Here is a 25,031-nt window from a genome sequence, read left to right as displayed (position 1 = left end):
CGTTGGTAGAAGCGATAACAGGAATACAAACAAATGTCTCCCCACGGCGCCTTTAATTGCTGCTGCTCAATCGCGGCTTTCCTGGCCTCAGCTGGCTCCGCTCCTGAAGGTGTCGCGGAAACCGAGCTTATCTTTGTTTTACTATGAGACGAGGTTCACAGTTTCACAGTAAAACGATGACGAGAGCAGCACCTCAGCGCTAGCCAGTTTCGAAGTGCACTCAGCTGCTGCATCGATGCGAAACCGGCTAGGCTTAGCGACGACTAGGGCGGCCAGGGGGTAGCGCGTAGTTCATTGCCCCGCGCGCCCGCGGGCGGCGTCGTTCCCGAAAGCTCGCCTCGCTCACTCCCGCTGGCTCACTGATTGGCTCAACAGCTTGCGACCTTCACTCGGAAGGCTGGAAAATCGAGAAGCGAGCGACTGGCGCTGCGACTGAGCGATACTTGATGCCCACGTTTGCACTACTGGTGAACAACCTTTAACGCACATATGCTTGGGTTATCGGCTGCGTTGCGGCGAGTCTTAGTTCAGATCGTCCGCGACGCCATCGTCACCGTCCGTGACGCACAGGCTGAGAACTTCAATTCCAGTACGTGCCGAAACAACTCGTATTTATCGTAACGATACGAACTCGAAAACACGCCTGCTTCGATGCGCTAGTGGGCTCTTGCTTGTTAAACTACACGCGATCAGGATGCGGCGAGTGCTAGCCGCTGTTGAATATTAGCTAAAGTGAGACGCAAGTATCGACGTAGTTTCGTAACGCAGTTGATATCAAAGCACTCCGCTTGTACTGGTCACCGATAAGCTGTAAAGTTTCATGATCTCCGGTGAGCGTGCCAGTGTTGCTCGCGCAAATTAATGCATAGCAGCTACTCTCCATCGTGCCAATTGCGTTCAACTTATCCACGATATTCGCCAGCTTGAGATACGGCGCTTTTATTCGCTGTTTTTGTCGCAACTTAGTGATTTTATCTGGCATCAAACGAAATTGCATTCTGTCAACACCGTCGTCTGCTCCGTCGTCTGCTAGGCATCCGGGTCACTTCAGGGGATCATAGGATCGCAGCTTCTACAAACCACATACCAGAAAAAGTAACTGAAAGCGCTTTAGTATTCTTAAATAATATAAAAATAATTTAAAATAAATGCAATGTCTTTGTTGTGAAGATAATATAAGTATTCATGGTTTAAAAAACTAATTTTTTTGTCGGTTGCAAATTTTCACCGACACGAAAGCGCAGCCGTCGGCGCCATTGCAGCGCAACCGATACGTTGTGTTTTGTATTATTTGCCTCTTTGAGGCATTGCTTGAATACTTGTACGGTGGACACGTGTGAAGAACTCATTCAATAGGAAGGTGAGCAGGAGTGTGTTTTGGAAGCCAACGACCAGGATTTCGGCCTGTCAACATTGGCGAGTTTCAACGGGTAAGCCATGAAGAAAGAGTGCTGCGCCGTCTTTTCATCTGTTAGGGGAACGAAGACTCCTGCGCCGTTTTACTAAGCCTGGATGAATCGCATGGCCGGTGAGTCCCGCTCTGCGTTTCTTTGCTAATGATCTGTATTCACACGCGCTATTTGTATGCGGCTATATAGGGATGTGAGTGGAGGCAGTCCGCCTGCGGTTGCTGCAGCTACAATGCGGCGCCAAAAAAGCAGGGCCTATATCCTGCATGACAAGTGTTCTCATTGTCTGTATGTGCATTTATTACTCGCGTGCCGTGGTAAATAAAAATGGCACCAGATATCACAACAGAGTTACGCTTTCGCTTGCTAGCGCTTCGACACTCGGTGCAAAAGCATGGATTTGCACTGCGTAGAAGACGATGAGCGAGTAGTGCCGCGCGGCGGAGCGCTCGCGCTTGGCCAGCTGCGATCAGACACCGCACTATTTTGCTCAGGGTTAGTACTCATCGGATTAGTGCTTGTGCCTTAATATGCGTCATACTAAATTTTGAGACAGTGATCGCATGCGAAAGGCTAGTTCAAATTCATCGCCTTGTCATTTGTAAACTTGTCTGTGCTTCCCCAGTGGAACAGGATTTGAGGCAGTGTTATGTCAAAGTTAGATCAATCTTGCTTCTCCTGAGCTGTAAACTTTGATGCTTCCTCTCCTTCTGAGCACTGCGAGCTGTCGGAGATGCAACTGCACAATTATTTAGGATTTCTACCTTTTTGCTATATCCCTCGCTTTTGCGGCCCGCATTCAAGTCGTCGCCATTGTCGATGGTTTTTTTGTTACTTATTTTCGCTTTGTTATTTATTCTTGGTTGCGTGCCATCAGCTGTGGTGCCGGCGATTCTCCGAGCTCGGAACTCTTCCCAGGCACGGGATCCTACCCACAGACCTCCCTTCGCCGCACTCACGAGTGTTCTTTGGTATTTTTTTGTTTCTCTTGCCTTTACTTGCATTGCCAGTCGACAAATTTGTGCAGCTTTTAATTGTATGCAGATTTGTTAAATGCGCTAGCAATTTTTCTATGATGCCAAGCTGTGCTGTGAGGTATCAAGCTTCCTGCTAGTGAAGGCATGCTTTTTTCCATTCTCTCTTCTCATTTAACCAAGGCAGACTGGTTGCAACTTTCAATTTAATACCTAGACATTGGTGCAAGGCACCATGATAGGAATTAATGAAAACCTGCACATCCTATATTCAAATTGGTGTGCGGTATTTCAGCCAGCTCATCTTTCAGTGTGGTTATAACAGTCATTGTGACTCTTCTCAAAGAATGTATATGGGTGCATTACATAAAATCTGTTCATTTGTTTTGTCATGGGCTAGCTCATTGGTTTTTATTTACTTACATTGCGTCTAAGTTTAGTTTTTAAAGCAGTAGATGATTTCCTCTCTTGTCATTCATGACATGGCTACAGCCACTGACAGCTGTTGCTCTTGATGTATTTATTTGCAGTTGCCAGCGGCCAGCATCTATTGGGCCATGCGTGCTTCCTGCCTTCGGCTGTGTCATCCCTCCTGATCCGTTCATGGTAGTTATTCTTTTTCAGTGATGCATATCTTAGCTGCCTATTTAGAAAAATATTTTCAATATAGGCTTGCAGATAGGTTTAGAAATGCATGAAACTCTACATGCACTTCACAGCAGTGCCTCAGCTTATAATTACCGGAACTGTAGACTTGTACAAAATATAGTCGCTGATGTAGCTCTTGACGCAGCTGCTGTTAACATAAACGTGCTTTGACATTGCACACCTGTTGCCTGGTATGCATATGTGTCCTCGAAAAGGACCTATATGTTCATTTATCCCTTTAAAAACATTGTGCTCTACAATGATGGTTTACCAGTATTTCTGATACAGAGACCAAATTGTCAGTCAGTAATGTAACATTGCACGATGACACCAATCCTTGTATGATATAGCATCCTTGCAATGCACTGGGCAAGCTGCTGTCAGCACAGATTTATTGCTGGTTTATTGCCATAGCATATGGTTATACTGCACAGTTTGTACCTCTACCTTCTTAAAGCTTTATACTTTAAAAATTTAAAATTAGTTGAAGGAAAATTCAAGGAAATGTAACAGTAACTGTCTCACATTTTCATGGAGACTTGAACCGTGATATAAGGGAGGGATATAGAAGGGAAGTAATGAAGAGCTGATGCCCATGTTAGATGCCCCTCTTTAGTTAAACATACCTCGCAATTAACACATTTGGTGCAAAACAAACATGGGACTTGCACGTTCACAAGCACCCTCATGTCAGTAAAACAAAGTGCCAATGTTGCCGTACTTTAGAGCTTTGCTCCTAAAAGCGCAGCTGACTGCTGCTCAAAGTTGAGAGCAAAAATATGTCTAATTTTCCTCATGTGCAGTCTGCGGTGCTGGTGCCATTTGCAATGGTGATTGACATTGAGTTGCATGATGCTCAGTCTGTTCCTGGAGTTAGTGATTTTGTCTGTCATGTGAATGTGCTGTTAAAATTAGTGCAAAACAATGGTTCTCTAGTTCATTTTAGGTAACTGTGTCCTGTGTCACATGCTACCACCCATTTTCCTGAAATTTCCTAATCTCATTTAGCCATCTGATTACCACCCATTCATGCATTCACCTACTCTTGGAATCCTCCCAGTGTTTTAGTGTGGTATTGCTTATATCTTCTCTGCATTACACATGCATTGCACTTCCTCTTTTTTTGATTTAGTCAAGAGATCTCTGTTCCTGTTTCTTGCATAAGCATAAGAGGTGACTCAAGTGCACCATCTAGGCTTGTGATGCAATGTGTAGGGCGCTTCGTTTTTGGGTGAAACCTGGTTTCTCCCTACTGTTGCATCAAAAAAGATTCTTAAAGATCAGGTTCAACCCGATTTCTGTGCAAATGTGCCTGTAAGAAAGTGTGGTTTGAAGGTGCACAAAGGCAAAGAACTGCTGGAGTGTAGTTTAAGGGAGAAAACAGCGCAATGAAACACGGACACACGAAGAACGGACACACACGAGCGCTGACTCACAACTGAAATTTATTTTGAAGAAAAGATGCTTATATAGGAGACATGCGAGGGTGCTTAACAGGGCTGCTGCAGCGATAACCGCCAATCAGTGTGGTCGCGTTAGAAAATTTCAAAAACAGCAACGAAAGAAGTAAGTGATAAAAAACGGTGTAAAGGGCTGCAAAAAGGTGGTCAGGTGACAGTAACAATAACAAGACCAATGGGGGGGGGGAGCATTAAAACCATGAGGGACACAGATGTGAAAATACAGGTGAAACATAAAAATGAAAGACGTACAAGCTTTAAAAGCGTGCCCAAAAAGGGGGGGGAGATAAAAGCGTTAAAATCTTAAGACGCAGCGAAGGATAAAACAAGATAAAGGCACTACCAACAAGGGATCACAGAATCATTAGGCTATAGGTTGCACAAGAAAACTTAAGTGTTCATCAGGCCACCCAGAAAATTTAGCTCTTTTTCCGACAAGGAGAGGGATGCAGTGCTCATGCATTGTTCACCAGCTTGATGAATTTGGAGGGCTTCTAGGATTTCCCTCGTCAACCTATCTCGTCCTCGGCCGATAGTGGCGCAGCGATTAAAGTCAGGGGTGCAGATTCTTTCAGTGTCGTCTTCTGTGATTTTGCACTTCTTACAGTGCTTAGCCAGGTGCCCAGAAATTGCTATACTATTTACGTTGTTTTGATGTTGTTGTAGGCGGATATTGATGCACCTTCCCGTTTGACCGATGTACCTCTTTCCGCATGACACTGGGATGGAGTAAATTATTTCTAAATCACCGGGGACATGTTGATCAGAGTGTGCCACCCTACACCCTCGGGTTTCCGGCGTGTTATTCACTTTGGAACAGAGGGCGGAAAGCTTGTTGGGAGCCGTGAAGACGACATCCACGCCGGCGCGCTGTGCGACTTTCTTTAGACGATGGACGATGGTGTGGAGGTAAGGCATTGCCACAAAATTTCTGCGTTTATCGTTTGAAGCAACAGGTCCGAGGTGTGGCCGGGGCTTCTTGATCATGGAGCCGGCTACTGATACAAGCAGATGCAAAGGGTAGCCTGCTGTCTACTGATACAAGCAGATGCAAAGGGTAGCCTGCTGTCAGCAGGCTACCCTTTGCATCTGCTTGTATCAGTAGCCGGCTCCATGATCAAGAAGCCCCGGCCACATCTCGGACCTGCTGCTTCAAACGATAAAGGCAGAAATTTTGTGGCAATGCCCTACCTCCACACCATCGGCCATCGTCTAAAGAAAGTCGCACAGCGCGCCGGCGTGGATGTCGTCTTCACGGCTCCCAACAAGCTTTCCGCCCTCGGTTCCAAAGTGAATAACACGCCGGAAACCCGAGGGTGTAGGGTGGCACACTCTGATCAACATGCCCCCTGTGATTTAGAAATAATTTACTCCATCCCAGTGTCATGCGGGAAGAGGTACATTGGTCAAACGGGAAGGTGCATCAATATCCGCCTACAAGAACATCAAAACAACGTAAATAGTATAGCAATTTCTGGGCACCTGGCTAAGCACTGTAAGAAGTGCAAAATCACAGAAGACGACACTGAAAGAATCTGCACCCCTGACTTTAATCGCTGCACCACTATCGGCCGAGGACGAGATAGGTTGACGAGGGAAATCCTAGAAGCCCTCCAAATTCATCAAGCTGGTGAACAATGCGTGAGCACTGCATCCCTCTCCTTGTCGGAAAAAGAGCTAAATTTTCTGGGTGGCCTGATGAACACTTAAGTTTTCTTGTGCAACCTATACCCTAATGATTCTGTGATCCCTTGTTGGTAGTGCCTTTATCTTGTTTTATCCTTCGCTGCGTCTCATGATTTTAACGCTTTTATCTCCCCCCCCCCTTTTTGGGCACGCTTTTAAAGCTTGTACGTCTTTCATTTTTATGTTTCACCTGTATTTTCACATCTGTGTCCCTCATGGTTTTAATGCTCCCCCCCCCCATTGGTCTTGTTATTGTTACTGTCACCTGACCACCTTTTTGCGGCCCTTTACACCGTTTTTTATCACTTACTTCTTTCGTTGCTGTTTTTGAAATTTTGTGACGCGACCACACTGATTGGCGGTTATCGCTGCAGCAGCCCTGTTAAGCACCCTCGCATGTCTCCTATTTAAGCATCTTTTCTTGAAAATAAATTTCAGTTGTGAGTCAGCGCTCGTGTTTGTCCGTTCTTCGTGTGTCCGTGTTTCATTGCGCTGTTTCCTCCCTTAAATGTATTACCAACTAGCCCGGAACATTGCTGTTCTGGAGTGTAGTGGATGTCACATAATTCTTCTGACAGATTTTTTAAACAATTCTGGTTATTTTATTTCTCTTTTAATGTTTATTGTTTGTCGGTTGCTTATAATTTTTGGATAAACTGAAAACTACATGTACTGACTGGTATTTCATTCCAATAATTATACCCATTATTATGAAGCTGTGTTGGAAGGTAGGTGTGCATTTAGTATGCGTGCTTTGAATTTCAGTGATTGTTTCTGCAATGCAAAATGGAGGACAGGTCTCTGCTGTGCGAGTTTTTTGCAATGGAGTGAAAGTAGCTGGAGCAGCATTTGCTACTGTGTCACCAAGCCAAAAGTTCTCCCACAGACCACTGAGCTTCTGAATACCTATGGCTTAAAGCTCGAAGCTCTGGATGGCTTTCCCGAGGTTTTCTGCATTAACGAGTGCAAGCCCAAGGGCTCAGAGCTAACAAAGCATTTGAAACCATAGAGCTATACACAGTAGTGCTGGGACCGTGCAGCAAGTCAGTGTGAATTAGGTCGCGATAAACGTGGTTTACTGTAGAAAGCTTGTGTGAAAAAATAGTTGCGCTCACAGAAACCGCTGTTGCTTTCTTAGTTGGTCATTGAAACAAAGCAATGCATGTAAAAGTTTATATCTCACTGATCCCTCAATTTTTTTCCAGGTAAAGACCAAGAGTCACATGGAAGTTGTGCAAGCCACCAAGTTGCGTGTGATTTTTGCCAGGGACCTGGAGCAGGCTGGGAAATTAGTGGATGGTCAGTGGTATTCACTCAGTAAGGCAAGCTTTTTCTGTAAGTACAGTTTTTGGCAATGGCATTACTTAGGAACGCATGCACTAATCTGACTACTCTATGCCCACCCATGCTTCAAGAATAATGAAGTTCATGAAAAAAATTGATTTCCGAAAAAAAATTTCCGCTTCTGTTATGTTTTTTCAGAAAAGTATTTGCCATTTAATGGGCTGTGAGAACCTAAAAATTATTATGTGCTTGTTTTGGCTTTTTTTTCAAATTTCTTCCACATCTATGTTGGCCTGACCTTGTAGCTTGTCTGCATGAAATTGGCTGCTACCTACAGTTTGCTTTTTTGTTGCTCCTTTATTGCCTGTCACAATCTTTACTTTGCGTGGCAGTGTCATGCAGTTTGGGAAGTAATCTGACCTTATTTCTGCATTGGCCTGTAGTGCAAGCTTTTGCATGTGGGGCATGTTTATGGTGTCCTTTCGTTTGCTGTAACTGCAGTTTGGCCATGAGGGTTAGAGGCTTAGTCCTTTTTTTATTTTGATGCAGTGTCATATACTTCATGCATAAATTAATGAAGTAAGCACTATTTTTTGTAATAAATGAACATTCATTATAGCTGTGGCCATTATAAGTGCACTTGACTCTAAAATGGCTTTCTTTCGGCCTTCAGTATTACATCTTAAAACCAGCCGGAAGACACAAAACAGGAGAAGAGATGAGCACAAGATGAGGCTGGTCTAACAACTGAAATTTTATTGAAGGAAAGTGGCAAAAGAAGACCTGCAAAGAGATTCAAGCATGCAAGACCCCAAAGCAGTGAGAGGGCAAAAAATAACCGAAAGGCACTGATGTACTAGTAAACCATCTAAAGAACTAATTCCTTACAGTGAAGGTTTACCGACGGTTTAGCCAGGCACTTGTTTTTAGCCTTACTGATGTAGTAAGCCTCAACTATGTCAGGACAGATTTATCACTTCCCAAAACCACTGATGTGCCACAGAAATCAGGCGTGCAGAGAGAAAGGTCGTCCTCCGATTGCATTCACGAGTTTGAACGTGCAGTGTCAGGTGAAAATTCGCCTTCCTCTCTATACAGTGAAAGTGTTCTCAGCCAGGCGCACATTCAGATATCTGCTTGTCTGCCCATAGTAGTTTCAGCTACGAGGCAGTGGATGGCAAAAAAACCTTTACTTTTGCAAGTGGTGAACATTTTTTATCTGCCACTGTGCATAGCGGACGATTACCCGTAGTTGTATCAAGCCTAGTTTGAACGAAGAAGCAAAGGGCTCCTACCTTACTTTTAGCGGTCAAGACAACAACAACATCATACTTTGGTGCAACTTTCTTGAAATGGTGCGAAATAGCGTGGATGTAAGGTATAGAGCCCGTCTTTTTGTGCTGCTCAACTACGTCAGCATCATGTGAACGGTGTTCCGTTCCCTCGAGAGAGTAAAAGCACACTGACAGGTGCGCAAGATGGGCAAGTGGGAACCCAGGTGCCATTGGCTTGGAAACCTGCTCCGAGAATGCATTGTAAGCACTGTGATGGCATGATTTCATAAAGCGGTCGTGATGCATGTGATTGCCAACCTGTCCTTCACCAGCCTCGAGTGGTTCAACTCGTAGCTAAGAGGCTTCCTGATCTTGGGCTTTGGCGCCAGCATATGTGGTCGTCCGCAAAGCGCAGGTCTAAGTCAAGAAGCTACAAACGGTTATGCTTAGTGAAATTCAGACGTAAAAGATAGGCTTTGACCACATGCCTAAAGATTTCTAAAACGTCTTGTGCCAACTTATCTGAGCCCTCCTTGTGCAGAAAAATTAGGTAGCTATCAACATAATGAAATGCTACTATGCCGATGCCTTCCAAACAGGGCTTTGATGCGGTATCGACTCTGGACAGAAGAATGTCGCGGAGGAACAGTGCAACCTGGGACCCTCTGCATATGCCTGATTTCTGATGTAAACACCGCCTTGCCAACTCACAAAAGTGGAGTTCTGTGGAGTTCTAGTTTCTTGTGGACAGCAACCTGGGCAGGTGCTCTGCAGTGAGCATCGACATGGAGGGCCTGCACTATTCATTGTCACATGATAGACCTCTGAGGCATGTGCAAACTGCATCAGGGTGAACAATGAACATGCTTTTACAGATGATTGCGTGATTTCGGTTGCTGGCTTCTTGGGGCAGTTGTCCTTTTACAGCAAATCCGTATTTGTCAGTTGGCAGGGCGGTATTTACACGCAGGTTGTACCTTTGCTCAGCAACATTTTTTTGTCTAAAGTCGATAAGGCATTGGAGGCCTGTTTGGAAGACCTTGGCATAGTAGCATTTCGTTATGTTCATGACTGTAATTTTTCTGGACATAGAAGGCTCAGATAAGTTGGCACAAGATGTTTTAGGAGTCCTTAAGGCATGCGGTCAAGGCCTGTCTTTTACATCAGAATTGTCTAAGCAGAACCGTTAGCAGTTTCTTGATGCAGACTTGCGCTTTGTGGACGAATATGTTTGTCGGGGCTACAACTAAAGATCGGGGAAGGCTCTTTTTAGCTACGAGTCGGACCACTCGTTGGGGAAGGATGGTGAAGAGGTGTATTTGTCGCTGGTTAAGGTCAGTAAAGATGGAAACACTTGATGGGTGTGCAATCGTGTGCATGACATCAGCTTTAGATAAGTCATGCCATCACTGCTGAGGACGCATTCTTGTAGCAGGTTTCCAAGCAGCTGGGTGCCCAATTGCCCATCTCAACAACCTGTCATAGTATGTTTTCACTCGCTCGAGGGTAAGGAGCAGATACTCCGATGATGCTGATACACCTTACCTCCACAGTATTTCACAGTCTCAAGAAAGTCGCTGGAAAGCGTAATGCTGCTGTTGTCTTAACAGCGAAGTGCAAGACAGGAGGCCTTTGCGCCGCCATTAAAAAGGCTTGATAAAACTGGGTACTTGTCCACAATGGACAGTGTCACAAAAAAAGGTTCACCACTTGCAAAGTAATGGAGTATATTGCATTCCACTGCCTTATGGCTGCAACTAATATGGGCAGACCATTTTTCTTGGCTCATGGGCGATGTATCTAGGAACCTGCGGCCAGGACAACGCTGGACAGCATGCATCAGCAAGCTCGAAAAAAAAGCACGAAACAGTAAATAAATATTGATCATTTTCATTTCAATTCTAGTGGTTTTGTGCACGAATTACTCTGGAATGCACAAAGCTTGTGTTGACTGGCGACCATTAAAAAGCTGTGCATTTTTGTGCATAGCGTACTCCAGAACACAAATCCTGTGTTAATCGACAGGTGACAGTAACGACTGTTACACAGTGTACGAGCACTACACAAGACACACTACAGAAGACAAGGCAAACTACAGAAGACAAGACAGACTACAGAGGACAAGACAGACTCCAGAAGACAAGACAGACTACAGAAGTCAAGACAGACTACAAAAGAGAGGACAAACTACAAAAGACAGACTATAAAAGACAAGACAGACTACAAAAGACAAGACAGACTACAGAAGACAAGACAGACTACACAAGACATGCCCAAAATACGACAAGACTACAGACTACAGAAATTTTTTGTCTTAGAATCCTGTAGTGCGTTTTGACTGGGTAGTTACAAAAAATTATCACTATTAGCTCTGTTTTGTTATGTTCTTTTATATATTTTATACAATATACACTTTTATGTATTATATATCTTATACATGCAATTATATAGCGCCATTTCCGAGCGTTTTTTTGATTGAAACGCGCGACTTTTGGAAGCGTAGTGCAGGAGGTGCGACTAGGTGTGGCGCATATACCGGGGCGTGTCTAATTGGGAGAATAAAAACGGTTGGGGAACGCTTGACACATGCGAAACCGGTTCAGAAGCACAACTGGATGATTTTTCCAGCCAGGCCATGAACGTTTTACATCACGTTATTTACACCACTGATGTCTATTCTGGAGTACACACTAAACAATTTCTCACCCATAAGAGTGCACATCAGCTGTCCCCAGACGAACACCCTTTTTGCTAAGGGTGTTCTTTTTTCTGAGGGTGCTAAGATCAGCACTCTTCAGGAAGGGTACAGAGCTTGAAAGTTTAGAGGGCGCGCATCAGTCCAAGGCTTTTGCTTCATGGGTGAATCAATGTCTAGCACCCTTCCAACATGCCTTCGTAGAGGTGTTACGAAAAAATAATACCCTTTAATGAGGGTGCAACCATAACATTCGCTAAACCATCATTAAGTGCAACCTTGCTTTAGGGTGCTGATCTCTGCACCCTTTTTTGGCACCCAACAACTGGAATTGCGTGTTCGTCTGGGGACACCTGATTTACACCCTTAAAGGTGAGAATTTGTTTAGTGTGTAGGGGGCTCGGAGATCCGCGAGGTCCTATCTGCAGATAAGGTGCACTCGTGCTCACCCGCGTACAGTGGACAGTACCTGCATTCTGCACGCGAAAAGTCTGGCATAGATATGCCTGGTCGCGAGGTGTATTGGGGAAAAGAGCGATGCTCGACCAAAGATTCCTTAGAGAACCGATGTTTCGATGCCGGTCCGACACATTCTGGTTTCACTATCTTGGAGCCAAAGCCGAACGTTGGCTTCGACCGGTTCTCATGACGTCGCAGCTGCAGTGCAGCAGGGTTCAGCAGGAAAAGGAAGGAGACGATCCTTTCTCCCCTTGATGTGGGCTGCTGCACTGGCATACATAGTAGTCCGCGAGTATAGCTTGAAATCGCGGGTGATTGGCAAGTGCCTCAGTGAAAGGAGGTTAATCGCTACGTCATGAAAATGAGTCTACGCCATTAGCCCTGTTTACATGATCCGTATAGCGTCGGGTCGATTCGGGGGTCGGGTTGAGCATGGCCAATCCAACTCAACCACTGCGTGTTTACATGAACTCGAGTTTAGCGATTCGAGACCGGTTCAGCTGTAGCGACACCAAGCGTTGAGCAAGCAGCAGCATCCACCATGATTGAGGCACGCCATCGCTGTGTCGGAGGTGCACGCGATGGTGCACATGGAAAGCAAGTTCGCATTTATCCCCTTCCCTCTCAACAACCCTACTTTTCAACCCAACAACGTTTACAAGCACATAGGTTCAGGGTGAGTTGAGTCACCTACCCCTTGCGGCGGAATTCACTGGACCCGACCCGTCGACTCCCTGCTCGGAGCTCGTACCATTGCCAGTTTTTAAACAACCGGGCGTGTGGGTTCATGAAAGCGCCGCTGTCGGCTCGAGGCCCTCCTATGAGGTATATTTGCAGCTTCATTCTTGAATTGTATCGACACCTGGGTCACTGCGCCCTTGCTCTGGGCAAGAAACAGTGCTGTTCTCCCACACTGTCCTGAATTTTGAGCCCCCTTCATGTGTTTTGGCACCAGCAATGCCTTAATGCGTGGCTGCCGGGAAGGGAAAGGGGGGAGGGGCGCTTTTGGGTGTGGCCTTGCATTCCACTTTTTTCCCGCACCAAGAGCTGGAGCAAAAAGGAAACGCAGAAATCCTTTCCGAATACAGCCCAAGCAAGAAAAAAGGAAAGAAAGACCTCAGGTCGGTCCAAGCTCTGAGTAAAAACCTGCGCGAACGAACACAGACAACCAAGAGGCTGGTGGTAGAGTGTAGTAGCGACAAAATATTGTGACACCAGATGGAGCCACGCTGCGCTAGTTGATTTTGGCGCGAAATTCAAATCACCGCAGAGAATGCAAACACATCTTTCAGAGCCTGTAAAACGCAAATACTACGCTCGATATGAATGAACGTTGCAGCTTGACAATCAAGAAAGGAAAAGGGAGGAAATGTTGAGGACAAATTCTGATATTTGGCTTAGTTTTTTCAGAAAATAACATGTAAGACCGACATATGTAAAGGTGCAATTTTTCTGAATATTTACCTCTGATTTGTAAAAAAATGAAACTTGAAAAACAATATCTGTCTACAGCATTTCCTCCATTAGTTAAAAAAGAAAACGCTGCAACAGACGTCATGAAAATCGAGTCATTTTTAGACACGCTACAGCTTCTGAAAGTTCCCATGTATTTCCTAAGGACACTGGCACTGATGAACCCTCTTAAGGCGCGACTGAGGTGTCCACTGTCCCTGGGCGCCATTTATACACCTTTCTTTGCTTTCGAATAATAATAATAATGACAGGTTTTTGGGGAAAGGAAATGGCACTTAATCTGTCTCATTTATCGTTGGACACCTGAACCGCGCCGTAAGGGAAGGAATAAAGGAGGGAGTGAAAGAAGAAAGGAAGAAAGAGGTTCCGTAGCGGAGGCTGCGGAATAATTTCGACCAGCTGGGGATCTTTAACGTGCACTGACATCTGACAGCACATGGGCGCCTTAGAATTTTTACTCCATAAACGCAATAGGTGATTGCTGACCAAGTCTGCAGAAAGGAAGTCACTGACAACATGAAACCGAAATGATCTTGTACGTTCACATATTTCATATCGTTTTGACTAGTTGAGACAATTCCTCTGTCAACAGAAAAGTGACGTAAATTCTCGAATTGGAGTATATCCTTTTTTTCTCAATTCCTAAACAATTTGTAAGCTTTGTTTCCCACGTGTGCGCAAAATGTTTTCTTTTTCCAAAACTGGTGTTACAGCCACAGTTTCTAAAACGAAGGCCTGCATGTAAAGAATGTGGTGCAGGTGTTCTTTGTAGTCTGTGATAAACACCTGTTAGTTCTTCCAAATGCACCACGGCTCAGATTAAAGGGACTGACTACACGAGAACCCCTTGAGGGCATCTAACAAATACACAGTTCTGTTGCTTACAGAGCTCTATGTCGTGTATCTAACATTCGCTACCCTGCGTATGCTAGCAAGCCGTTTCGGGGAGTGAAATGCTGTTTTCCCCATTTGCCTCTCCCACGTTTCCCCGTTTACCTGCTGCAAAAGCTCGAAGCCTTAGGCCACCGAACCTACGGTCGCTAGATCAAATCCTGGCTGCTGCAGCCCCATTTTGATGGCGGCAGTGGTGGTGGTAAAACTTTATTGGATGCACTGGGGCAGGTTTTAGACTAGAGTGGACGGTTTCACCGCTCCCTTGCCTAGGTGGTATACTCCTGATTCCGGGACACCATTGGCGGTAGCCGCTGCCAGCGCTCCTTGAACCACACAACTCTAGGACTCCAGGACCCAGCAGCTGGACAAGGTTGCCTCCCAGCCCTTTCTCGTTGGCTGATTTACTCTCATTATTTGCGGATTTTTCTGGCAGGCCCATACCATATGAGATGAGTCTGCCCAAATCTCACAGAATTTACCGTACCTAGAAAAAGTTCTCTCTCTGTGTTTTATAATCACATGGATTAGAAACGATCCAATTTGCAGCCTTCTGAGGTGTCGTTCTTCAGTTCTATCCCGGTCCTATGAATGCTCTGAGAACCTCTGCCTACTGAGTCGCAGATATGCGGTAATGTACGCATATGTGGTAAGCGGATTTGGTACAGGCACAATCTCGGTATTCACTGGTACTCCGGGGCAGAGGCGCTATTGCGGCTGTGTGAGCAGCCTCATTCCCTTATATTCACTGGTGTCCGGGCACCCATACCAATTGTTTTGTTCTCTGCATTGAGCTGTGGTGCGCATTTACTAAAATTTAACTGGAAAGCGGATCTATTCTTTCCCTTATATAATTTCGACAGGCGTGTTGAGAATCTGAAATTATGTGCGTGGCGTTGGAATGAGTGGCTGCTTGCGCTATCGCCACTTCCTCGGCTAACGCAACTTTACTACTTTTCACCGAGAGTCCATTCGCTCGCGTAAGACCGCAACGGTGTGGATGTCCTCTTGCGTAGGGCTCGCCGTGTCTACATAATACGTGCCATTTTTTACGGCCGTAATACTTCTCTATGGCTCCAGCTCTAACTTCTCTCCTACCTTGATTGTTCTCGGGATGCGTGTTTTTTTGTTGTTGATTTAACTAGTAGTTTATCACTCCAGTCTTTGGAAATGTCCTCTCTCTCTTCTGTTGGTGGCAGCGGTATGATCATGATTCACGAAGTCACGTATACCAGCTTTGGTCGCTGACGACCGCATTATTTGGGTTGTTTGGTTAGCTTCGAATAGTTATTCCAGCGTGGTATGCATTCCTAGGTGGAGAAGGTGATCATTTTACGTCTTGGAGTTGAATCCAAGCGCCTTCTTGGCGGTGAAATACATAAGCACTCGCGTATTGTCCAAGTCATTTTGCACGTTAAATAACCAGAGGTAGTCTGATCTAACCTGGAGCCGTCCATTGCTGCAGCGCACACAGCCGACATGCAGAACCACAGTTTATCTAAACTAATCCGAACTCCTCGCCTGCCCCATGACACAAAGGCCCCAGGCAGCTTCGGGGCACTAAACTTCATTTGCTGTTCCTCTTTAATTTTTATGTTGCAGTATGTCCATACTGCTACTTTTTTTCACAGCGGGAAGGGTGCTCAGTAATCTCAGTGAAGCAAATAGGGCAGACCTTCAATAATAAACGCATGAAGGAAACAAGGGAGTAATTCCGCAGGGGCCACTTCGCTGTTCTTGAAAAAGAAAGCGGCTAAGGAACCATAACCTTTTTCAGCACCACAGGGGCTTGCTAAAGAATGTATAAAATAGTGAGGGTTACCATCACGCAACCCCTGGCAAGGAGCACGTTTACAGGTTTTTAAAATTTCTTGAGATTTATGCTGTTTAGTTATCCTGTGGCATGGCAGGTGTTGGCAAAGAGCGGACAGTAAACTAGTTTAAAAGATCAGTGACGCAGCAAAAGAAAAGGATTAATGGTCATCTTCGCCTCCACTCAGAAGCTGCACAGAGCGGTTGACTAGGAAGTTTTCAGAAGCGTTGGAAATTGAACATGTGGGTACTAATATGTCACCTTACCTGTTGTTTTCCATTTGCCCAAGAGCATTGCCACCTTGCTACAACTATGTGCAATGTGTGAAGCATCTCTGCAGAGGCCTTTTGGTGGTTTGAATGGCTTTCTCTGTATATACAACATAATTTCTCCCAGTATTCTGCTGCAGACAAGATATAAGCTAGGTTGGTGCGTTCTCGTGTGCCTGCGCCTTCACCTTCTTCTGTCTGGCATTCTATGTTTATGTACAGCGAAAGCCGAATTATTATTGTTCAGTGTGAAAAATCGTACTTTGAATTTGTGCAGAGTAAATGAAGTGACGGAGTGAAAAAATATTGAGTTGAGTTGAGTTGAGTTATGGACTATGGCCTACTGTGATTGAATGTGTGCGTAGATGGTGTCTTCCGGAGTGGACTACTTTATACTGTCAGTGAATGTGTGTATGGATTGTGGCACTACAATGGACTATGTTCTACTGTGACTGAATATGTGCATAGATGGCGACTTCTGCAGTGGACTGTGATGTGGACTGTGTGGATTGATTCCGTGCATAGATGGTGAGTGCGGGAGAGAATGTGTGCTATTATAAGAGACTGTGCGCATAGCGGGGTACATGCGGCATTGTTAATATAGAAGGGACGCTGCGGTGGAGCAAATGCCGGCAGGTAAAGCAAGGCTAACCCCACCTGTAGCATTCAACACCTCAACTCAACTCAACTGAAAAATTATTGCCATTATGAGTTCATTACCTGTATAAATAAAAGGAGTGCACAACAATGATATATTGTTCCTGGAATAAAACTTTTTATGGTTACGTAGACGTTCACCTTGCGTGATTGTTGCCTTTTGCAGCGCCTATGCACTCATGCAAGCGGCAAAGATTCGCTGTGAAAATTAAGCAGTTGCTACACCCGCATCCAGTGGCTTCCAGATGGCGCATGGCTTGCTGGATTTGACTGACATTCAATATCAAGCAGGCCATGAGCCCGTTGTAGTCATTGGACGCGAGTGTGCAAATATTGGTTACTATTCCCCGCGAAGCTCTCAAGTTTACAAGAGTAAAAAGGAGAGGGATCCAAGACAAAGCCGCATTAATACGGCTTGTCATCGGTTACTGAAGCAACGTCGGTGGATGGTTGGACAGAGGTCTCAAAGTGATTAGTTATTACTTCGACTGGCGTTCGCACGTGATAGCGGGTCACTTAGCAAACAAATTCAAATTCGGTCTCGGCTTTACATAGGCTTCTGCTCGGCCCTACGTTGGGAACAAAAACGCCTGTGGCTGCTGAGCGCGTCCAAAAGCGACGTGGCCGCGGAGTGCGAACACCCAGTTTCTAGTCCCCCCGTTTGAGGCTGGCCCGAAAAGTTGCTATATCCTGGTCATCGCTTTCGTGATCGCCTTCACAATCAGAGAAGTATACAACAGCTGCATCTTACAGGTACTCACCTCCGGGGCAGAAACGTAGAGGGTCACGAAAATGGTTAAGCTTAAGTTAAGGACAACGCAGCGAGCCGTGGATAGAAAAATGATTGATGCAACCTTAACAGACCGGAAGCGGGCAGAGTGGGTGAGGCAACAAACGCGGGTTAATGACATCCTAGTCGAAATCAAGAGCAAGAAATGGGCTTGGGCAGGCCATTCCTATCGAAAAATCTCATAGGGATGCATATGTGTCTCGTATGAATTTATATGTGTCTAGTATGTGGTCATGCGAGATGACATGTGTCTAGTATGTGGTCATACGAGTTGGTATGTGTCCAAAATGTGTTTCGTATGGGCTGGTATGTGTCCTTCGTATCCCTCGTATGGGCTTATATGTGTTCTTCGTATCCCTCGTATGGGCTGATATGTGTCCTTCGTATGCCTCGTATAGGCATATGTGTCCTTCGTATGCCTCTATGTGCTGATACGTGTCTATCGTATCAGTTGTTTGAGCCGAAATATGAATCTCGTATCACCCGAATGGACCGATGTGTCTTCCGTATCATTCATTTGAGCCAATATGCAGCTCTCGTATCAGTCATATGGGTGAACTGCGTCTCTACGTCAGCTGATATTGTTACGGACTCGAAGCCGACAAAGTTGGCAGTGGCGCGGCACGGAGCGCTCGCGCTAGGCCCACTGCAATTAAATCATTCCATCGCTATCTGTTATGTAGTACTGTTTTCACCAGCTTGCCGCCACGTAACATTTGGCGTGAGGTGTGGAGTTCATCCCCATCCTGGTCCTGGAGCTTCGGCGTCCTGCGTGTGCCGTGGTCGTCGGTCGTGTGTTCCTGCCCGCACCGCCCGGTTGTGCCCCATCCCGTCAGACCAGAACCGACCATGTCGTTCACCCCAGCCCCGTTCCCTGCCCCGACCAGAAGACACGACAACTTGACGACGCCGCCGCTACTCGAACCTATGACCCCACCGACCCTAGAAGACGCCAACATATTCGAACACAGCCCCTGCCCATGCCGTTCGGTGTTGAAAGAAGTTAGGACGGCGCTAAAACGACAAAGACAAAGAGGCACGAACACAACAGGACGGGCCCGTCCTGTTGTGTTCGTGCCTCTTTGTCTTTGTCGTTTTAGCGCCGTCCTAACTTCTTTCAAGATATGAACCAATTAGCCCAAATCAAAGTACTTCTTGAACCGTTCGGTGTGTTCATGGGCCTCGGCCGTCGGCTCAAGGTGACGGTGACCTAGCTAGCTACGGCCCGGAAGCTTCCTGGACCAGCCCTCATCTGATCATCATCTGTTAATCTCTTTCATCGTGACGGCAAACCCTGCATCTTCTCTTCTGAGTTCATCCGTCCTGTCACGCTCATCGTCACGCCCTGTGTTTCGTCTTCACTGCCGGTCTTTCAGTTCGCGCGATCGGGACGATCGCTCGGCAGCCTCGGGTAGTGTCACGGACTCGAAGACGACAAAGTGGGCAGTGGCGCGGCACGGAGCTCTCGCGCTAGGCCCACCGCCATTAAATCATTCCATCGCCATCCGTTATGTAGTACTCTTCACCAGCTTGCCGTCACGTAGCAATATGCGTGTCTTTTATAAGGCTCGTATGAAATTGAATGGATAACATTTCATCTTGTCTTTCACGCGGTGCACTTGAGCTCATAATTAAAGAACACAGGTGATCAAATTAGATCCCTCTAACGTGTTGGGATGTTAAATCCCAAGTATAGTACCATTTTACGCTGTATCAGCTTAGCACATGAATGGACAAGCATATGGCATTCCAATACTGTCTTGTTTCAAAGCTACATCTCAGCTGGAGCACACACATTCGAAAAAAAGTTTTAGAACATCCTCAGGAAAAGTAAAATTAACCCAAGGGCAACATCTAAAACATAATAATGAGGCCACAAAACATTGTTCCATGGGATAAATGACTCAAGTAGCTTCCAATAATAAGGAAGTGACTATACAGATGCAAAAATTTCCCATATATCCCAAGATTGAGAGGTGTGTTGAATAATTTTTGCCCCTTGTCTATAACATGCTAATTACTGAAAGTGAAAGATATTATTATAAACAAAGCTTCAGAAGTCTTTTTCAGAGGTGTAATTCATTTTTTGATATCGTCCCCCACTTACACTGATGCCCTTGCGTCATCGATGCACTATTGTTGTTTACATGCCCTCAGAGAAGAATGAGGCTGATGGCCCCAACTGGACACTAAAGGTCTTCAAATGTTTCTTCAGCTACGGAATAGCCAGTAGCTACAAGGCACTAGATCAGAACTATTGGTGGGTGATGCAGAACATCCCGAAACTGCAGCTTATTCAACACGGCGGTATTGCCACCTAACTTGTTGTCATGCCAAACATTGTCACGTTAAATGATGGATTTTTTAGGACAAACTTTAAAAAAACGTGCACGGTCCTTCAGCATACTCAAGTTCAAGAATGCCCGCAATAACCGTCTGCTTAATATGACAATCATCACAAATAAATTCATCCACATGTGCCACGAGCTCAGATGCGAGATGCAGACAGTGGGCATCCACTGCACTCCTCGTCTTTCACACTCAACACAGCTGGATCTTCCATGTACGTACAGTTTGTACCCACCTTCTGACTGGAAACATAACATACCCATTACCATACATTGGACTCATTCGATGGTGGACAATGATAGAGAGAATCCATCCAAAATTTGCCATCCAAAATTTGGTTTCGAAAAACTGTTATAACCGTACACTGATGTATACTAACATTTTCCTCGTGGCTACTTCAATATCAGTGGTGCCAAGTACAAAATGAAAATATCATGAAAACAAGGGAACATCAAACTTTCTTTTCATTGTAACATCTTTCCCTTTCATGAGGTAATAAATGTGTTACAGACCAGGAGGTAAAAATATACTGATCACTCCTCGTATAAACAGAATCCACCAATACCATCTGTTTAATGAAACAACCCTACATAATAGACAAAAACACTACATATATACTATATCATGGAACAAGAGTAAGTGTTTTGTACACAGACCACATGAACAACACAGCAGCAAGTGACATACAATATTAGTTACATTTCTTCATATTTACTATACTCAAATACAACTGAAGAATGAAGTGGCAGATGCCTCTCAAAGGACCAGGCATTGTAATGAGCATGGAGGAGGAGAATACAACCAGCAGTGCATGCGAGTTTTGATGATGACGATGAGATGTGAGCCCGTTAACAGGCCAATGTGATCCATTAAACGTCTGCGTAAACAAGCCGAGCACATCGAGCACTGCCACAATGAGATTAGCAAAAATGAGAATGACAATGTCTCTGAGCTATTGTAGACGCCATGGTGGAGGGCTCCAGATTAACTTCAACTGCATATGCGCTGACAAAACACAGCAAAGAGGCATGTTTTCCACTTCACCTATATCAACATCTGGCTGCTCTCGCCTGGATTTGGCTCAGCTTCCTTGAGCATAGACCACAATGGAGCGAATAAATGTCCATCCAAACAACTGTGACGTGACAACTAAAGAACTGAATATGGACAGGTAATGACAAAAAAGTGGGCCATATATGCCCTCTTCACTGTGTGAACATGTCACCCATCTGAAAACAAACATAAAAATAAAAAGACATCAAGTGTCACCTGCTGAAGAAATAAGAAGCCTAAACACTACTGCACCTTCATTCACAGAAATGGAGCTACCTCTCACAAGGCAATGGGTGTGGCAGGCATGCAGCAACCCAATTATATAGTGTGCGCCATCCTGATTGGCTCAGGTTGTCGTACCTTCCATGCAAACAACTTGCGAAGTGAATTATAGAGAAGCATTTGCCACTTCATTCTTGAGTTGTATTCAACTATAGTTTACACAACACACAAAAGAAAATACTGCTTCTCAAAGGGACACTAAGGACATGTCCACATAATTTCTGTTCTTAGTAAAAATATGTTGCATTGGCTGTTTCTAACCATCCGGTTATTCTGTTAACCATTCTGTTACTAGGGCCGAATACCCGTTTGTGTTTTTTTTTCCTTGCAGAAATGAAGGGTTTATTTGAGATGCGTCAATAAAAGAATTCTAAAAAGTTCCTATAGTTCGACGAAAGCTATATATTCGAAAAAAAAACAATCCGGTATACTCTGCGAACTGCCTTCAAAGATCTTTCCTGACCGAATGCTTCGCCGGATCGAACATCTCTCAGGACACCACGGACGTTTTAAGCTTGTTTACCAACAGACATCGGCTTTGCGACCAATATCAGATATACAATATGCGAGATATACCCCCTCCAGCGGGCCAATGAGGTATCTATAGGGCCGCCTACCCATGTGTGTTTTTTTTTCTTGCAGAAATGAAGGATTTATTAGAGATATGTCAATAAAAGAATTCCAAAAAGTTCCTATAGTTCGACGAAAGCTATATATTCGGAAAAAAACAAACTGGTATACACTGCGAACTGCCTTCAAAGATCTTTCCTGACCGAATGCTTCGTCAGATCGAACATCTCTCAGAACACCTCGGATGTTTTAAACTTGTTTACCAATAGACATCGGCTTTGCGACCAATATCAGATATACAATATGCGAGATATACCCACTCCAGCGGGCCGATCACGTATCTATAGGGCCGCCTACCCGTGTGTGTTTTTTTCTTGCAGAAATGAAGGATTTATTTGAGATATGTCAATAAAATAATTCCAAAAAGTTCCTATAGTTCGACAAAAGCCATATATTCGGAAAAAAACAATCCGATATACACTGCAAACTGCCTTCAAAGATCTTTCCTGACCAAATGCTTCGTCGGATCGAACATCTCTCAGAACACCTCGGATGTTTCAAACTTGTTTACCAATAGACATCGGCTTGGCGACCAATATCAGATATACAATATGCGAGATATACCCACTCCAGCGGGCCGATCACGTATCTATAGGGCCGCCTACCCGAGTTCAGGTGGGCTGTACTCAAGAACCACAGAACAGAGGGTGGCAATGGGGAAGGGCGCCTCCCCCCCACATTTTTCAGGGGGGCAGTTCACCCTAATCTCCATTTGCTTCTACTTGGGTGAGATTTCTGAAAACTGAAACACATATTAGTTCTAGGACATTTAATTCAAAGCACAGTGGGGCTGCATGAGCTGCTTGGCTTAGCAGCTAGTTGTAAAGCATTTCGTATATGAGTAACCTAAACCGGTCATGTCCCCACAGAATTCGATCGACTATATATCGACCTGATCGTGTACATGATCATGATTAGCAGAATTTAAACAAACTATGCACAGGCTTTTTTAATGGAATTGATCACTCCTCGTGCGTACAGCTTCCCACCTATGAGCTCCTCATTTCAATTAATTTTATATTGCCATAAATCTTTTCACCGTTTGTTCGTTCGCACTCACAACCTCCGGCACGCGGCTTTATCATTTTGTTTTGGAATGCGAGGTGCGACCAGACTTATGCCGTTAATCATGGCCACGTGCAAATGATTCCACATTTTTTCCAGATTCTTGCTGCTTTTGGTTCATTATCTCGAAGGTTCCATGCTAGCTTTAAATTCAGCACGACCAAGAACTGCATGGAATTCAGGTCGATGACCGTCGAGCACGCATAATTAAGCATATTGCAGCCGCCGAGTAATTCAGTTCTTAGTGGGCGTGAGTCAGCCCCTTAAACAGTTAATTTTGGAAGCCTTTTCGTTGTCTTCCTGAGAGCTGTGTGACGTCAGCCTGCAGATAAAACACGAGCACACTTCTTTGGCTGTCATCCCGCACTTATCACAAAAGTCATGTGACTAGCGCTTCTGTATATATTGCACTTCATCGGAATAAACGGGGGTTCCCTTTATCACCGCCCTACGATGCGTGTCTGACATGGTGTCAGAACTGGGATGGCCGCTCCCGGAATAGACCGTCATGGGCGTATGCAGTCCGACAGAGCGGACTTGCAAGTGGTGCAAGTCTTCACGGAAGGCACGGCAGCAACGAGCGTCCAGCAACTAGCAACAATGGCTGGGATAAAGCCTCCGCAGCCATTTGATTTCCACAACGCAGCAGACTGGCCCTCTTGGATTGAGGAATTCGAAGACTACAGCTTAGCATCAGGTCTCAGCGAGAAAACGGAAGAAATTCAAGTAAGAACCCTTCTTTACACAATTGGCCGGAAGGCAAGAGAGATTCTTCGCTCGTTAGCGGTAAAAGACGAAGACCTGAAGACTTTCAAGGTCGTAAAGGCAAAGTTTGAAGCCTATTTGTTCACACGAAGAACACAGTGTATGAGAGCGCCCGTTTTAGCAGACGTCGTCAACAGCCAGGGGAAACTGTAGACGAATTTGCAACCGACCTCCACAAGTTGGCAGAGCGATGCGACTTCGAGAACATGAAGGACCGTTTAATAAGGGATCGCTTTGTAGTTGGCCTTCTAGACGAAGCGCTGTCGGAAGAGCTTCAAATGGACCCTAAGCTAACATTGGCCACCGCACTAGCAAGGGCCCGAACAAGCGAAACGATAAAGCAGCAGCAAGCAGACTTGAAACAGCGGGAAGGTACGAGCGCCGAAACATATGTTGCAGCGGTAAAGAACAAGAAATCAGAACAGAAGAGAGAATGGAATGCTACACTCGCGTGTCGCAAGAAGACCGCTTCTGTAAAAAACTGCACTTATTGGGCAGGTTCGATGCACCCGCAAACTAGTTGCCCAGCGAAGCAGCAAAAATGCTTTTACTGCCAGAAGCTAGGGAATTTCGAAAAGGCTTGTCGAATTAAAAACAGAAAGAAAACTTGACGGGGTAACGGCACCTGGCTGCCCAGATAACGACTGCCCAGATAACGAGCACAAATTCCTCGGCACAGTTACACAGCGACAAAGCAAGTTGTCTGCGCACTTCGTGACGGTACAGATAAACGGCCATGAAGTAAAAATGAAAGTCGATACTGGAGCAGAAGTCACGGTCGTGGGGGAAAATTTCCCAGGAATGCCAAGCTATCTTGAGAAAGCAGCAAATCTAAGGGGACCAAGTGACGCAGGCATTGACACGTGCGGAAAGTTTCAAGCCGAAATCGCATGGAAGGACAATCGCTGCGAGCAGACAGTGTATGTCGTAAAAAACTTGCACATGCCTTTACTAGGGCTACCTGCAATAAATGCCCTTGGGGTAGTTCGATTTTGAGACGAACTAGAAACGTCCGACGAGGTCGCGAAACAGTACCCAGGGCTATTTTAAGGAATCGGATCTATAGCAGGAGAGCACACGATACGGTTGGCAGAAAATGCAATCC

At 45.3% G+C, this 25,031-nt stretch overlaps 1 protein-coding gene and 1 pseudogene across 1 annotated transcript; both read left to right on the top strand.

Annotated features, from left to right (window-relative positions):
- The first annotated feature begins 1,121 nt into the window (after window positions 1-1,121).
- LOC144114523 (uncharacterized) lies at window positions 1,122-12,855 on the top strand. The gene is made up of 5 exons (XM_077648360.1): window positions 1,122-1,528; window positions 2,287-2,380; window positions 2,914-2,989; window positions 7,383-7,512; window positions 12,845-12,855. Exons 1-5 carry the CDS (start codon window positions 1,513-1,515, stop codon window positions 12,853-12,855), a joined length of 327 nt encoding a protein of 108 aa, XP_077504486.1. The 5' UTR covers window positions 1,122-1,512.
- A 10,778-nt stretch (window positions 12,856-23,633) lies between these two features.
- On the top strand, window positions 23,634-24,652 carry LOC144130326 (uncharacterized; annotated as a pseudogene).
- Window positions 24,653-25,031: the final 379 nt, after the last annotated feature.

The sequence above is a fragment of the Amblyomma americanum genome, chromosome 1 (assembly GCF_052857255.1).
Source record: "Amblyomma americanum isolate KBUSLIRL-KWMA chromosome 1, ASM5285725v1, whole genome shotgun sequence".
Lineage (NCBI taxonomy): Eukaryota > Metazoa > Arthropoda > Arachnida > Ixodida > Ixodidae > Amblyomma > Amblyomma americanum.
Note: the sequence above shows the minus strand (reverse complement) of the source record. Positions and strands in the feature narration are given on the sequence as shown.

What these genes read in the sequence shown, in the direction of transcription:
- LOC144114523 (XM_077648360.1), top strand. An exon ending in GCACTCACGAGTGTTCTTTG is followed by an intron (nt 2,381 to 2,913) that starts GTATTTTTTTGT and finishes ATTTATTTGCAG; the next exon opens with TTGCCAGCGGCCAGCATCTA. An exon ending in TCCCTCCTGATCCGTTCATG is followed by an intron (nt 2,990 to 7,382) that starts GTAGTTATTCTT and finishes ATTTTTTTCCAG; the next exon opens with GTAAAGACCAAGAGTCACAT.